This window comes from Pteropus vampyrus, unplaced genomic scaffold, assembly GCF_000151845.1.
Source record: "Pteropus vampyrus isolate Shadow unplaced genomic scaffold, Pvam_2.0 Scaffold120, whole genome shotgun sequence".
Classification (NCBI taxonomy): domain Eukaryota; kingdom Metazoa; phylum Chordata; class Mammalia; order Chiroptera; family Pteropodidae; genus Pteropus; species Pteropus vampyrus.
Window position 1 is genome coordinate 374,563 of NW_011888901.1, and position 17,447 is coordinate 392,009.

Genomic DNA, 17,447 nt, shown 5'->3' on the forward strand with positions numbered 1-17,447 from the left:
ATATTTTTGCCTCCTTTGTCATAGATCAAATGACCATGTAGGCGTGGGTTTATTTCTGGGCTCTCTATTCTATTCCATTGATCTATGTGTCTATTTTTATGGCAGTACCATGCTGTTTTGATTACAATAGCCTTGCAGTATAGTTTATATCAGGTAGCATGATACTTCCAACTTTGTTCTTCTTGCTAAAGATTGCAGTGACTGTTTAGGGTCTTTTATGGTTCCATATAAATTTTAGGATTATTTGCTCCTAAAATGAAAAATGCCACTGATATTTTTATAGAGATTACATTGAATCTATAGATTGCTTTGGATAGTATGAACATTTTAAAGATGTTAATTCTTCCTATCCATGAGCAAGGTATATGCTTCCATTTATTTGTATCTGCTTCAATGTCTTATAATTTTCTGAGTACAAGTCTCTTACCTCTTTGGTTAAATATATTCTTAGGTATTTTATTTTTTGATACAATTGTAAATGGGATAGTTTTCTTAATTTGTTACTATTGTATAAAACTGCAAGCAATTTCTGAATGTTAATTTTGTATCCTGCTACATTTCTGAATTCATTTATCAGTTCTAATAGTTTTTTTTGGGGGGGGCGAGGATGTAGAACCTTTAGGGTTCTCTATATATAATATTATGTCATCTGTAAATAATGATAGTTTTACTTCTTCCTTTCCAATTTGGATGCCTTTTATTTCTTTTTCTTGTCTAATTGCTGTGGCTAGGACTTGCAATACTATGTTGAATACAAATGGTAAAAGTGGACATCCTTGTCTCATTTCTGATAGTAAGAAAAATGGCTTTAGCTTTTTCACCATTGATTATGATGTTAGTTGTGGGTTTGTCATAATTGACCTTTATCACGTTGAAGTATGTTCCCTCTATTTCCACTTTGCTGAGAGTTTTTATCATAAATGGATGCTGGATTTTGTCAAATTCTTTTTCTGAGTCTGTTGGTATGATTATATGATTTTATCTTTCAATTTGTTAACGTGGTATATCATATTAATTGATTTGAGGATATCGAACCAAACTTGCATCCCAAGAATAAATCCAGCTTGATCATGGTGTATGATCTTTTCAATTGCTGGATTTGGTTTTCTAATATTTTGTTAAGGACTTTTTCATCTATGTTCATCAGGGATATCAGCCTATAATTTTCTTTTATTGTAATGTCTTTGTCTGGTTTTGGAATCAGGGTAATGCTGGGCTTGTAAAATGCACTTGAGAGCTTTTCCTCCTCTTGAAATTTTTGGAACAGTTTGAGAAAAAAAAGGTGTTAATTCTCCTTTGGGTGTTTGGTAAAATTCATCTGTGAAGCCGTCCAGTCCAGGACTTTGTTTATTGAGAGATTTTTGATTACTGATTTGACTTCATTAGTAGCAATCAGTTGGTTCAGATTTCCTGTTTCTTCTTGATTCAATCTTGGAAGATTGTATGTTTCTAGGAATTTATCCATTTCTTCCAGAATGTCCAATTTGTTGGCATATAATTTTTCATAGTATTTTCTTATAATCCTTTGTGTTTCTGTGGAGTCAGTTGTCTTTTCTCTTTCATTTCTGATTTTAATTATTTGGGTCCTCTCCGTTTTTTTCTTAATGAGTCTGGTTAAAGTTTTATCAATTATATTTATTTTTTATAAGAATCAGCTCTAAGTTTCAGTGATATTTTGTATTGTTTTTATAGACTCTATATTTTTTATTTCCACTCTGATCTTTATTATCTCCTTCCTTCTATTCACTTTGGATTTTGTTTGCTGTTCTTTTTCTAGTTCCTTTAGGCGTGAGGTTAGATTGCTTATTTGAAGTTTCTCTTGTTTCTTAAGGTAGGTCTGTATTGCTATGAATTTCCCTCTTAGGACTGCTTTTCCTGTGTCTTATTGCTTTGGGGTCATTGTATTTTCATTTTCATTTGTCTCAAGGTATCTTTTGATTTCCTTCTTGATCTCATTGTTAACTCATTAATTGTTTAGTAGCATGTTATTTAGCCTCCATGTGTTTGTGTGTTTTTCAGTTTTTTTTTCTTATAATTGATTTCTAGTTTCATATCATTGTGGTCAGAGAAAACTCTTGATATGATTTTAACCTTTTAAAATTTACTGAGACTTGTTTTGTGGCCTAACACGTGGTATATCTTGGAAAATGTTCTATGTGCACTTGAATAGAACGTATATTCTGCTTCTTTGTGAAGAAATGCTCTAAAAACATCAAATAAATCCACCTGGTCTAGAGTGTCGTTTAATGCCACTGTTTCCTAGTCGATTTTATGCCTGGAAGACTTTTCCATTGGTGTCAATGGATGTTTAAGTCTCCTACTATGACTGTATTACTGTCAATCTCTCCATTTATGTCAGTCAATATTTCCTTTATATATTTAGGTGCTCTGCATTGAGTGCATAAATGTTTACTAAGGTTATGTCCTCTTGATGTATTGATCCCTTTAATATTATGTATGTCCTTCTTTGTCTCTTATTGTAGCCTTTGTTTTAAAGCCTATTTTGTCTGATATAAGTATTGCTACCCCAGCTTTTTTTTTTTCTTTTCCATTTGCATGAAAAAATTTTTTCTATCCTTTTATTTTTGGTCTGTGTGTCTTTCAATCTGAAGTGGATCTCTTGTAGACAGCATATGTATGGGTCTTGTTTCCTTATCCATTCGGCAACACTCTGACTTTTTATTGAAGTATTTAATCCATTTACATTTAAAGGAATTATAGATTGGTACACAGTTATATGCCATTTGATTATTCATATTTATGGTCTTTCCTCTTTTTTTCAAAGAAGTACCTTTAACATTTCTTGTAATTCTGGCTTGATGGTGATGAATTCTTTTAGTTTCTTCCTGTCTGGGAAATTATCTATCTTACCTTTAATTTTAATTGCTACCCTTGCTGGGTCAAGTAGTCTTGGTTGTAGGGCCTGGTTTTTCATTACTTTGAATATTTCATGCCAATCCCTACTGGCCTGCAAAGTTTCTGTTGAGAAATCAGCTGACTGCCTTATGGGAGCTCCCTTGTGGGTAACTAGCTGCCTCACTCTTGTTGCTTTTAGAATTCTCTCTTTGTTTTTAACCTTTGGCATTTTAATGATAATGTGTCTTGGTATGGGCCTGTTTGGGTTCATCAGATTTGGGACTCTCTGTGCTTTCTGGTCTTGTATGTCTGTTTCTTTCACCAGGTTAGGAGAGTTTTCAGTTATTACTTAATGAAATAGATTCTCAATTCCTAGTTTTCTTTTTCTTCTACTTCTGGCACCCCTATGATGTGAATGTTGTTGTGCCTGATTTTTGTCCTAGAGACTCCTTAAACTAGTCTCATTTTTTAAACTAGTCTCATTTTTCTTTCTGCCATTCAAATTGGGTGTTTTTGCTATTTTGTCTCCCAAATTGCTGATTCTTCCAAAGCCTCTGCTTCAACTAATCTGTTGATTCCTTCTAGTGTATTCTTCATTTTAGTTATTGTATTCTTCATTTTTGACTGGTTCTTTTTTATAGTTTCTTTCTCCTTTTTTATGCTTACTATCTCTTTGTTGAAGTTCTCACTGAAATCTTCTATTCTTCCCCTAAGTTCATTGAGCAACCTTATAACCAGTGTTTTAAACTCTGTCTCTGGTAAGTTGTTTACCTCTATTTCATTTAGTTTTTTATCTGGGATTTTCTCCCATTCCTTTATTTGGGGCATGTTTCTTTGTTTTATCACTTCGGTTGCCTTTCTGTGTTCATTTTATGTAGATTTGCTATGTAGATCTGCTATGTCTCCCAGTCTTGGCTGGGTGGCTTCAGGTAGTAGGTGCCTTCTATGGCCTAGTGGCACAGTCTCCCTGATCACCTGTACCAGGTGCTCCAGCAGTGTCCCTTGTGTGGGTTGTGTGTGCCCTTCTGTTGTAGTTAAACCTTGATTGCTGCTGGCACATCAGTGGGTGAGATTTGATTCTAAGGCTGACTGGCTGTGAGTATTGGCCACATCTACAGTGTTTGGGCTGTTGACTCCACAGAGTGAGATTTGCCCAAGTAGGCTCCTGTGCCCACTGAGACAACCCTTTGAGTGTGCCACTTGTGGTGTTAATCAGGTGGTACTCTGTTAATCAGGTGGTGGTCTGATGCTAATCTCTGGGTGTGTCAGTTCTAGGGCCCCTTAGGAGAGGCTCCCATGCAGGCCAAACTCGACTGCTGCCTGTGACTGCCCAAGGATATGTGGCAAAAGCTACAAAACTATCTATGGTTGGTCACTGCCTGTGCTGGACCCAGAGCTACATAGGAGAGACTACACTGTGAACCGAGGCTAGCTGCCACCAATACTGGGCCTGGGGAAGCTCAGCAAGTGTCCCCAAGGTTTGAGACTGCCTGCTGGCTGCCTCTAAGGCTCAGGTGCTGAAATAGCCTCAGGCAACATGCAAATTGGGTGAAGCAGGGTCCCAGGAAGTCACCAGGGTGGGGCAAGTTCTGTTCTCAAGGTTAGTGCAGATTTAGATTTTGTGTCAGCGCTGAGCCTATGGCCACTTGCAAAAGTCTCAGATCACACTGAGGATAGCCACTGCCAGCCTCTATTCTGCAGACCCCTAAGATTTATTCCAGAACTACATCACCTCAGGCCGGGGCTGGTTGTCCACCACCAAAAGTGACTCCAGAGGCATGCAAGCCAAGGCCAGTTGATTGCTGCTGAAGGAGCCTCCTGCTGAGAGCTCAGGGTTACCTAGCCACAGAATGCCTCCAGCAATGCAAGAGTCAGGCACAGTGGGGTCTCAGGAAGTCATCAGAGTGGGGCAAGCAGAGTTCACCAGGCTGATGCAGATTCAAATTTGCCATGTTCAGGGAGGGCTGAACACAGGCAAATTGGCACCTGCCTATAGGCTGCACTAGAGGAGGGATCCAAAAAAAGACAGCGGGGGCTGTTTCTCTAGCCCTTATTCCGAAGCCACACAACTCAGTCTTTTCATGTATATCTCTGGTGCCTCCTGAGCTGCTGTCTCTCTGCTGTAATCCAGGATGACTGCCTGCAAGCAAGCGAGTCTATGTGTAGGCCCTTTAAAGGGACACCTGGGTTTCTAACAGCCTTCTGTCTCACTCAGACTGTTAGAATTCACCCGGATGGTTAGAATCCCCACTGATTTTCACAGCCAGATTTTGTGGGAACTCCTCTTTCTGGCACTGGAACCCTAAACTGGGGATTCCCAGTGTAAGTCTGGGGTCTCTCAGTCCTTGGAGGGGGGGGACCTCCACAGCCAAGATATCCTTCCTGATGCTCAGCTGTGACATGTGGTGTGGGGCCAGCCTGTTTCCCATCTCTGCCTCTCCTACCAGTCTTGATGTGGCTTCTACTTTATATCTTTAGTTATAGGAGTTCTGTTCAGCTAGACTTCAGCTGTTTTTACATGTCGATTGTTCTACAGTTTAGTTTCAATTTAATGTGGTCATGGGTGGAGGCAAGCACAGCATTTACATACTCCACCATCTTGATCGGAATCAGAAATAGCTGATTATTATCACCAATATTTTTATTAAACAGAGTAAAATAAACATGAAATATATATATGTGCATCCAAATATATATGCATGCATTTATGTTTCTAAATGTTACATTATATGAGTTTTTATACTATATATTTTTTAAAAAAGAAGGAATTACACAAAATGCTTGCAATGGTTAACTCTAAGGAATATGATTGTCTTGAGAGGTAACTCTGAGAGGAAAGAAGTATGTTTGTGAGCATGATCTCTTTGCCTCTCTCTGTCTCTGGTTCTCTCTGACTCTCTAACACACACACACAGAGTGGTCTTGGGCAACAGCTAGAATGCATGGGTGCAAATCCTGGCTCTGCCATTTCCTAGTTACATGACCTTGCACAATTACATAACCTCTATGTTTCTTAGTTTCTTCTGTTTCTTAGTTTCTTCTATAAAATGATGACATTAATAATAATGTCGACTTCATAGAGTTAATGGGAGAATTAATTGAATTGAAATATAAGAAACAATTAGAACAATACTTAGTGCCTCGTAAGCACCCACAACCTGACAGGAAATGTGTCTATTGCTCTGTCTATGTCTTTTAGGAAGCATCCCACAGCACGGATCCCTAAGCCCAATATACTAAGATTCTTATACTTCTAGATATGGCCTGCCTGCCACCTCCCCATGCATAACACTTTTATAGATTCAACACCCCCACTCCCCACCTACTTCTACCCCCTAATCCCTCACCCCTCCACACACACCAAAAAAATAAATTTGGGGTACTGAGACAGTAAGTTGTTCTCTATGCATCAATAAATATTTTGGCCTTCAGTGCAGGGGACTAAAAATCTTATTAGTTTTACATATACCCTAGTTCTTTAAGTGACCACCCTCCCTTCTCACATCTAAAGAAACAGATAAAATCCAGTTTAAAAAATCCCAGCTGCGCTTGATTTAGTTATTTTTATGTAAAGCCAGCAGGACTATCTTTGAAATGTAGTGTTTTGCTTTAGAAAACGAAAAGAAGATTGTCTCATCTTCTTCCTTTTATACATTTGAACTTTCTTGATACAAAGGGCTGTGGTGGTAGTGGTGGTGTATGTTATTGCCCTTTAAAATATTACCTGGGTTAACACCTTAGCTTAGATGCTGCCACTGTAGGTGATAACATCTGCTTCATAAACATCATATTTTCTTATTTTTTTCAGCTTTATTGAAATATAATTGACATATAATATTGTGCAAGTTTAAGGTACAATGTGATGATTTAATATACATATATATATTGCAAAATGATGAGTACAACAAGGTTAGTTAACACATCCATCACTTCACATAGCTACTTTTTTCTGCATTGAGAATATTTAAGATCCACTCTATTAGCAACTTTCAAGTAAACGACACACTATTTTTAATTAACTATAATCAAGAAATCTAAAAAAAAAAACTGAACTCAAAGAAATAGAGAGAACATTGTGTTTTCTTGAATGCATTATTGTAAGAGAGTAATAAATATGTTGCTGCTAAGTAAGGTGACAAAGCTGTTTATAACAACTCCTTGATAATCCCTCACATGTTCAATTTACCTCTCACTTTCATTTCTCATTTCCTTTGCACAGAAAATGACTGCATATTGAATGAAGTCCGTCTCAGACTCTTTCTCTGATGTGGAGTCCGAGAAGATGGGGTAGTGGTTACCTGAGTAGTCCTGGGTAATAATGGGAAGTCAAAAGTTCGCTGTGCCCTCCTACTTCTTGGAGTACTGTGCTTGCTTTTTCTCTCCACTTTGTTCTCAACTAAGGTGTTAATTAACAATGAAAACAGTATTATAATGATAAGATTCTGATATTTTATCCAGGTACAATCAAAAACTCAAGAGGACAACACAGCTCTCCATAATATGTCTGCAACCCCCGTTTCTATGCTTATTCTCCTCCCTTGCATATGTCGGGAAGATTTGCTTTACCCATGTTCTCTCCTTCCTGTGTTTTTGCTCATGCTGTTCACATCATTCTCTTTGCCTGGAAATCTCTCCCCTTAAACCTCATTTCTGTGTGCCTAAATCTTTGCTCATCCTTCAAGACTAGCTCGGCTACATGAAACCTTCCCTAATTCCCTGATTGTCCTTTACGCACAAGCAAAATTAGTTTTCCCTTCTTTATACTCTCATAGAGCTTTGTTTGTGTTCTATTAATTAATTGTTCTGCTATTATATAAATTGTAATGAGCTGAATTCACACTCAGTCTTCTACGCTAGACTGTAAGTGTCTTGAAGGGAGAAGCTGAGTCTTTTTCCTTATTCCGTCCCACTTAGGAACCTGCATAGTGCCTTGTACATGGTGTAGGCACTCAATCAATGTTTACAAAAATAAAAACTTTCTCAAATTATCTTTAAAAATGGCATTTCAAAATCTTTTAAATGGAAAAGGAAGATCAATTTGGACAGAAGATTTCAGGGAATAAACCAGGCTGGCATTGACTGTGTAGAGTGGAAGACATTGCATGGAGATGCCAACAAGGATTGTATTATGGTATAAATGAATTTTACTCGAGTTTGGGTATAGGGCTCATCCACTACTTCATACATATTGTTCCACCTGAACAGGAAATTTCAGTTTCTTCTGAGCTCCTGTACAATGCTTTGCAAGACTCATGGGCATGACTGAGCAGAGGGGAGGGGAAGAATAGAGAAATTTCTCATGGAGGTAGGCAAGAGGGAGGCCAATGAACTTTAAACCCAGGAATAAAAGACCTATAGAATGACTATGTGAGAGATCTCCCAAGAAACTATAAAATAAGCTCTCTGAAAGAAGCAAGAGTAAAAAGGTCTAGTCCATTTACATTTCGGTACAGAACAGGAACAATTACCAAAATAAATTGCTGTCTCTTACACCTTTTTGCAACTTATGGTTTTTGTGAACTCCCACATATTTATTTTCTTGTAGTGACCAGCAGTAATATCCTTCAAACAGGGTACATGTGTATATTTGCCAGAGGAGGGTGGGAATTTGGGAAGACTAGATCCGATTCTGGGTTTAATCTTTGGGCTGAGAGGTAGGAGAGACCTTCAGGAAATGAGTAGAATGGGCAGTTGGAAAGAAACATGCGAGTCAAATTCTTGCTGTCTTTGAGGAGAAAGAAAAGAACACACAGTAGAAAAGAGGACCTGAAAACAGCAGGAAGGCCTGTGTTCCTTGGTGCTTAGGCCTTGGAACACTAGCACTGAGACTGGTTCTTAAACATCAGAAACTGCCCCAAAGTCTTTTTGGAGTGGGGAGATTTATACAAACTGGTTGCCCAGATTACCCTAATGGTATTTTCAGGGAAGATAGATTTTTTCAACAGACATAAAAACATTTAGTCAAACCCTAATCCAAACCAACAAGCAGAGGTCAAATAAAGAGCTGGAATCTTCCACAAATCAACCAACCAGCTAACTAACCAATAATTCTTATCAAGATAACCCTAGTTGTTTTCAACAAGGGGTTAATAAGCAAGCGAAATACTGCAATGTATTTTCAAAGAAAACTGCAGATAAGGAAAATACCAGGGGTTTCAAGTACCTTCCAAGCAATTTAAGATGTTTTGTTTACATCATGAAGACAGTTTTACCCTGGAGTATTTCTTGTTCAGGAAACACTTAAGGACCCCATTCTTTTGGACTGCTTCTTGACATAGAAAGATTTTAATGTCACTGCTTTACCTTTAGTTTGAAATTTTGCTTTTTCAGCCTACTTTCTGCTCTATTAGTTGTACCTGGCTGTTGTATTTCTCCCAATGCAACTGTCCAAACCCCACTCTAGCTCTCTCACTTCAGTCTACACTTTCTCTACAAAACGCATTTACTATATATAGTATGTTTTCTACTGTTTTCCATTCTTACCTTGATTTTTCACTTTGTTAAATCCATCAGTAAAAGTTTCTTAAGCATTTGTTGTGTGTAAGGCACTCTACCTGTTACAGCAGGAGAAACAAAGTGACATAAAAACTTTCTTCAGAGAGTTTGCTGTCTAATTGAGGATTTTCAGGTAAGGGAGTGCTTCTTATATTTGACCTTTTCTTTCTATTCCTGCTACCTTCCTTAGGTCCTGTTCATATCACAGTAGCCTCCTAAATCATCCACAAGCTTACCATTACTTCCAATCAAATCAATCCCAGTTCATCTTCTTAAAAAAAAAAAGTTAACTATGGCCATTCTCCCACCATCTTACCCTCCTTCTCCCCCGCAAAAAAATCTTTCCAAAGATACCATATTGCTTAAAGAACAAAGTTCAATAAAATAAATGTGTGAATTATTTAAAAAAGAACACGATTCAGTTTCATTAGCTTGGCTCAAAATTTCCCTTCTCACCTTTTAAATGTAAGTATTATCCATCTTTAAGACTCAATTCAAGTCCAATTTCATTCAGCATCTTTTCTTCATTTCCCCATCAAGAGTACTCTTTCTCTTCAATTTCTGTAGCTTATAGTTTACATCACTCATTGGTATTTAGTTTATGCCACTTTGATTTGTTGTTTTATATGTATGTGGCTTTCCCCCATCCAGATCGCAAATTTATTGAGGGCAAGGACTGAGCATAATGCATTGCATGTAAGCAACGTTTAATACATGCTTAATGATAAAGATGGTGATGATTTTTTCTGGTTTCAGGGTATAGGATGGATTTCGAGGGTGGGAGGCAAGGGAAAGATTCTGGAGGTAGAGGGATGAATTCAAGAGGCTTTTACAAGAATAGTTCAAAAGGGCAATAAGGGCATCAACTTATTGGTCCCTTGGCTCAGAGCCTCACTGTATTACCATAAGAAATTTAGTGAAATTGAAAAGACAAGGAGAGCAGGACTTTGGGAGTACTGTGGATTTATGTGGGATATGAAGGAGAAGTAGAAGTCAGAGGTAACTGAACATGAGTAACTGCAATAATAATAATAGCATTAACAAAAAAGAGGAACTCAAGGGAGGAAGCCAGATTTAGAGGGAAGATCATGAGTTTATTTTTAGACACATTGAATTTAGGGTAACTTGAATAACTACATGGACATGTCTAGCAAGCAGTGAGATATTCTCCCTCCCTTTCGATTCCATGCAACAAATATTTACTGAACATCTACCATATGCCACTCACTATACTAGAGATATAGTCAAATAAGACACAACCTCTGGCTTTCAGAACTCATGTTTGAGCAGGAAAGACAGACTAATAAATTTCTGTGATAGAAGGTAGTAACTAGTATAATTGAATTACACATAAAGTATTATAAGAATATAAACAGGGACCAATTTTGTCTAAGCAGGTGGGTAAAAGTCACAGAAATGGTGATCTTTGAGCAAGGCCTGGAAAGGTAAGTAGAAGTTTGTTCAATAAACAAATGAAAAATAACTTTCCAAGTGAAAGAGTCTCGAGCAAAGGTACAGGACATGGAAGTACAAGGCGTTATAGGGAAACAACAAGTAGTCTGAAATGACTAAAGAGAGTGGGATGAGAGAATAATGATAGATGGTGAGGGACATAGAAAAAATGGCATAGATGATAGAGGCTCTGTTCATCCCTCTGGTGACCAAATCAAAGTTGTGATGGAAACAAGGAGCAAGGAGCACGGAAAAATCGCCTTGGATCTAGATAAACAAACCATACAACTGGGGAGAAATCCAAGAATCACCCTGCAGTGGCAGAAGGTAGGACAGGGCAAGGACACTGGGCTATCCGGTCTCGAGCGGCTGAGTGAGATGGAGGCTGCAGCAGCAGCAGATGCCTTTTAAAGGGGCCATGTCCGCGAGTGAATTTTCGCAGTGACGGACCTGCTTGCTCTGAGCACCAGTGCTGATTCGGCTGCGCGCAGGGGGCACCAGGGACTTACAAGAAGACATCGTCGGGGGGCCAAGGCGAGACTTGCTTTGTACAGAAGTGCCCGCGGTATCCACTGTTCCCTGTTGAGCCCCTTCCCCCCTCCCTGCCCCCCACTCCCCGCTCACCAGTGCACTGGACACAGCGCTGCCATAGCTGAGACATCATCAAAGTGGATAACAGAGGTCTCTCTGCCCAGAGGATTCCCTCAAACTCCACCTCCCCTAACTTGCGGCCCCACCCAAGCCACATTCAGGTATATCCTCAGCGTGTCAGTGCTCCTTGCTGAGCAGCACCTAGACTCATGCTGGAGGCAGCTGACCTTGGTTTCTGGTGTGGCCTTTTGAGGCAACTAAAAGCACAGCATCTGTGGGTTGCTTGCTGTTAAGGTGGCTCCGGAGGGGCAGAGCCTTGGGCTAAATTTGTCCTGCAGCTGAACCCCTCTCAGGACTGTGCCAATGGACACCTACTTCACAAATCCACACTAATATGACTGGGAGACTTAGGAGCTTTGCTTAGTACATGGAAACAGACATGGAAAGGCAACCAAAATGGAGAAACAAAGAAGCAGAAACTATATGAGAGAACAGAACAGAGATCCAGATATAATGGAGTCAAGTAATCTAACAAATGCAAAGTTCAAAACACTGGTTATAAAGATGCTCAAAGAACTTTTGAGAAGTGTAGATAAATTCAGTGAGAACTTCAACAAAGAGATAAAAACATAAAAATGGAATAAAAAAATAAGAGGGAATGAGTCAGAAATGAAGAACACATTATCTGAGATGAGAAGTATATTAAATGGAATAAAGAAAGGAATAGACAAAGTGAATAAAGAAAAGGATCAAACGCCCTATCTAGAGGATGGGAAAGCCAAGGACACTCAATCAGAATGGCAAGAGATAAAATGCCAACACTATAAAAATAATTTAAGGGTCCAAATATCCATCCGATCAGCATAACTGAAGAAAATCAAAATATTGAACAGCTGTTTAAAAAAATAATGATGGAAAACTTCCTTAACCTGGTGAAGGAAATGGACATAAAACCCCAGGAAGCTCAGAGAGTCCCAAAAACCAGGGATCCAAAGAGGCCCACACCAAGACACATCATAATTAAAATGCTAAAGGTTAAATACAAAGAGATAATATTAAAAGCAGCAAGAGCAAAATAGATAGTTACCTATAAGAGAACACCCATAAGACTGGCAGCTGATTTCTCAAAAGAAACTATGCAGGACAGAAGGGCTTGGCCAAAAAAAAAAAAAAAATATTCAACAAGATGAAGACCCAGGATTTACAACCAAGAATACTTTATCCAGCAAAGCTATCATTTAAAGTTGAAGGACAGATAAAGAGCTTCCCAGACAAAAATAAGCTAAAGGAATTTATCACCACCAAGTCAGTATTACAGGAAATATTGAAGGGACTTCTTTAAGAAGAAAAAACATGTATCAAAGACATGAATAAAGAATGATAATAACTACATTCCTATCAATAAGTACCTTAAATGAAAAAAAAAAATTAAGGGCTCCAACCGAAAGATAGAGTGGCTGAAAGGATAAGAAAACAAGACCCCTATGTATGCTGCCTACAAGAAACTCACTCCAGACTAAAAGACACACACGGACTAAAAGGAAGGGGATGGAAAAAGATATCGCCTTGATAAATCTAGAAGGTATTTAAGTTAGACAGAGAAAGATAAACACTATATGATTTCACATATATGTGGAATCTAAGGAATAAAAAGAACAAATTAATCAAAAACAGACTCGCAAATATAGTAGAAAATTTGGTGTCAGACAGAGTGGAGAGGGGTTTGCGGGCCTGGGAGCATGGGGTGAAGGGTTAAAGAAGTACAAGTTAGTGGCTGATGGATGGTCATGGGGATTGGGAGCATAGCAGAGGGAATGCAGTTAGCATTAATACGTTGGCTAGGTGGAGGGTCAGGGGAGGGAGGGAGCAATTTGGAGGATCATTTTATGAACTACATATATGTCTAACCAATGTACTGTATACTTTAAACTAATTAAAATAAATTTTGAAAAAGATAGGTGGTGAAAAACAGATAACAATTGTTAGAAACTGAAAACAGGGATTTTGTTATACTTGACTAGGGAAGAAGTATAGTGTGATGGTTAAAGGTGTAGACTCTAGGGTCAGACTCCTGGGTCTAAATCCCCATCTCTGCAACTTAGTAGGTGTGTTGCCTGAGCGAGTCACTTAATCTGTCTGTGCTCAGATTTCCTCATCTGTTAAATGGGGCTAATGGGACCTGCCTCATTGAGTTGTTTTGATGATTGAGAGATCAGCATACTCATCCCTTGGTATCTGTAGGGGATTGGTTCTGGGACCCCTCATGGATACCAAAGTCTGGGGATGCGGAAGATCCTTATATAAAATGGCATAGTATTTGTATATAATACTACATACATCCTCTTGTATGCTTTAAATCATCTCTCGGTTACTTATAATATCTAATACAATGCAAATGCTATCTCAATTGTTGTTATACTGTGCTGTTTAGGAAATGATGACATGAAAAATTATACATGTTCAGTACAGATGCAAACGTCATAAGACTAACTACATAGTACATGTCTGCAGTAATGTAACTTTTTTTCAAATATTTTTCCATCCACGGTTGGTTGAACCTGCAGGTTCAAACCTGTGGCTAAGGAGGGCTGAATGTGTATGTAAACTGATTAGGGAAGTGCCTGGCATACAGTAAGTGTTATGTAAAGATTAGTCCAAGGGCTAAATTGCAAGAAACAGGACAGTAAGCAATTGTGTACTACACCATCAGCAGCCTCAAAACAAAACTATAATTGGGAACTAAGTCTCCAGATACTCTCTTTAAGCACAGATCCAGGGAGCACTAGAAGAATCTCTTATTCTCACATGACAGGAAGTTCCCTGAGAGGGTGAGATTATCTGCCTTGGAAAGGTAGATCCAATTTAGGGAAAGGGCAAGAAGTCTGAGAAAAAAATTAGAACGGCCAGAGTGGGACTGTTTATTCACAATAAATGGAAACTCTTATTGCAGCCCCTTGGAAAGTGGAAATAAAACAAAATAAAGTTGAAATCTGGCAAATGTATTTTATTTCACTTAAGAAACAGAAAATTAACCAGCAGGTACCTTAGAGGATGAAAAGGAGGCATCAGAGTTCATGACGAGTATTTTGTTGGACCTGGAATATGTAAAGGAACTCTCTGAAGAGAGCTAGCAATTGCACATGCAGCCCTACTTTTGCTAATGAAGAACATCTAGGCTCTTGAGTGTTTATGCTCTCAAGTAACCCATTGTCTGTTCCTCAGCCTTCTAGAGTTCTGCTCAAATGATCCTTGAATAGACCCTTGGAATGATTGTGCTTCCCTGTGTGACTTCTCTGTGTGCTGCTGAAATGGAACTGAACTTCGTTCGCCCACCCAACCAGCCTAGGGGTTTCAGTAGATAGAACTTGGTTTGAATTCTGGTTTTACCACTTACAAGCTGTGTGATCTTGAGCAAGTCACTAAAATTCTCTGACACTCAGTTCTCCATCTGTGAAATAGGAATTAAAATGGCTATATGTTATAAAGTGGTTATGATAATTACATGAAATAATTTATTATAAAATACTTGGTACATTAAGTGCTCAATAGATGTAAGCTGATTTTCCTTTCCTTTCCCTTTATATATGGGCAACTCAAAGATCCCCTGCTCTCACTTCAGCCTTTCTGGAGGCTTCATACCATCTAATGTCAGTAGTAGTAGAGATGGGAAGAAGGAGTAATCAGTACATGGAAAAACAATGAAGAATGGTGACTTTTTTTTTTTTAACCCCACTCTGACGTTGCAGTAGAGATATTTCAGTGTAGTCAGCATCCCAAAATAGGAATGGCATTCAGATACTGGAAAGTCCCATGTGAGAAATATATACTAAGACATGATGACAACTATGTGAAAATATATCTATACATGCAAATATTTAATGTGAGGATATAGCGCACATTCATATATCTCAAAATTAGAAGGGAACGAAGAAAACTGAAAACATTTTTGTTATGATGGTAGAAATATGTTGCTGTAATGTTATCTTAATGTTATTGTGCCCATGAGGAGGGATCCTCTTTCCCTGACATACTTAAATCTCCTTACCCTCTTTTCAAAATAACAGCAGGAGGACAGGGTGCTGGAGTAAAGGGAATTGCACAGTGAAAATAACATGCCCCCATCTCATCTGTCCTTCTGCCCAGCCTTCCATTAACCATCATGATCTACCAGAGGCCGGAGAGCTTCCTATCTGTGGTGCTTCAATGCCCTTGCATCATTAATATCATCATCTCTACCCTTCTTCTAGGAGTGGATCTTATGAGGGAGGTATGGAAGAAGTTGTGCATGCTTAGCTGTCAGTCCGAACCTTTGAGAGCCTGTGGGGGACAAAGGCAACAATCACTGTGTAATATTCTGGACTTTCTTGGCAGGTGAATACTGCTATGCATGAGGCAAAACTTATGGAAGAATGTGACGAATTGATAGAGATCATCCAGCAGAGGAAGCAAATGATTGCTGTCAAAATCAAAGAGACGAAGGTAAAGCGCAGAGCTCCAGTGAGGCCAAGGCAGTGTTGACTTTACAGATGTCAAAGCTTCACCCCCATGATTCCAATTTGAGCTTGTATCATGAAAGTAAGAAGAAATGAGTTTGTAGGGAGGGAGACAAGGAAGAGGCAATGTTTGGCCTAGTGCTACGAATCCAGTAAAAATGGTGACAATTCTGTGGTGTTGGAAATGTTCTATATCTTGACATGGTTGTTGTTACATGGGTGTATGTATATGCAAAAGGTCATTGAGTTGTACACTTCAGATTTGTTAGCTTTACTGTATGTATGTTATAAGTCAATACAAAAAGAAAAAAAGTAGTGGTAGAAATGTGGGTCAGAATTATGGAAGGCCCATGAATGCTAGGATAAGGACTTTGGGCTTAAATTGAAAGGCTTTGGTAAACCATTCTAATTTCTTAGGAAGGAAGAAGACTGATTGATATGGCAAAGGTGTGCAGGGTATATCAGAATAGGATGATACTGAAGTCAGGCAAGCAAGTTAGGAGACTTATGGAATGATTCTTGGTATGAATTGGTGAAGACCTAAAAGAGGAAAGTGATAACACAAATGGAAGTGAAGAACATAATAGACACTGCTAGAAAGGAAATGATGGGAATCATTGACTGATTAGATAGAAAAGATGAAGCAGAGAGAGGAGACTTCTAAGCTTTTAGCCTGGGAACTGAAGAATTGTGGTCAGGAAGATCAGGTGTGAGCCTCCATGTATCTATATGGTTTTAGGCTTGTTGGTCTGTTGACCACACGTGTAGTGATTATACCCTTATGCTCTGTGTACAACGTGAGAAATTATAAGAGCCTGAGGTGATGAGCAATGCTTTCTGCCCTACTGGATGGTTCCAACTAACACAGGAATTGAAGTTTTCAAGAACACAGATCTGTGAACACACAGATTATGTGTAAACATACTTAGAGAAATATATACTTAGAAATGTAGATACTCATAAAGAAAAAAAGGTACTTTTTATTAAACATGTATTTGAAAATATATTGACAATAAAATGTACATGATGCTGATTTCTAGGTGATAGGGTTTCTTTTTATATTTCTTATTTTCTAATTTTTTATATGAACATGCATTGTTTTTATGATCAGAAAAGATTCATATTATCAATAAAAAGAGGAGATAGGTAACCTAGAGTATATGACTGAGTGTGTTGCAGGGTAAGTAAGCGGGCTGTAGGTGGGAGGAGGGCTTGGCAAAACAGACATAAAGGGTAGGGTGAGAAGGTGAGTGGTTAGTACAGGGACCATTGGATGTTAATAATAATATTAATAGGCCTTATTTTTAGAATCACTGAAGTAGATCTCCTTCATGTTGTTTTATCATTTTTAATTAAGCACTGATTGTTTTCTCCTATTTTTTCGTTGCTAATTCCTTTAAGGTTATGAAACTGAGAAAGTTGGCACAGCAGGTTGCTAATTGCCGCCAGTGTCTTGAACGGTCAACAGTCCTCATCAACCAAGCTGAGCATATCCTGAAAGAAAATGACCAAGCACGGTTTCTCCAGTCTGCAAAAAATATTGCTGAAAGGTGAGTTCCA

The 17,447-nt window shown here is 38.5% G+C and overlaps 1 protein-coding gene across 3 annotated transcripts in view; it reads left to right on the forward strand.

The window, feature by feature from the left end:
• The window catches only part of MID2 (midline 2), an 89,394-nt gene that overhangs the window by 52,288 nt on the left and 19,659 nt on the right, over window positions 1-17,447 (forward strand). For all 3 annotated transcript variants that reach the window (XM_023534110.1, XM_011366051.2, XM_023534111.1), the window contains exons 4-5: window positions 15,766-15,873; window positions 17,289-17,437. In XM_023534110.1, coding sequence (XP_023389878.1) covers window positions 15,766-15,873; window positions 17,289-17,437 — 257 coding nt within the window. The remainder of the gene's footprint in view (window positions 1-15,765; window positions 15,874-17,288; window positions 17,438-17,447) is intronic.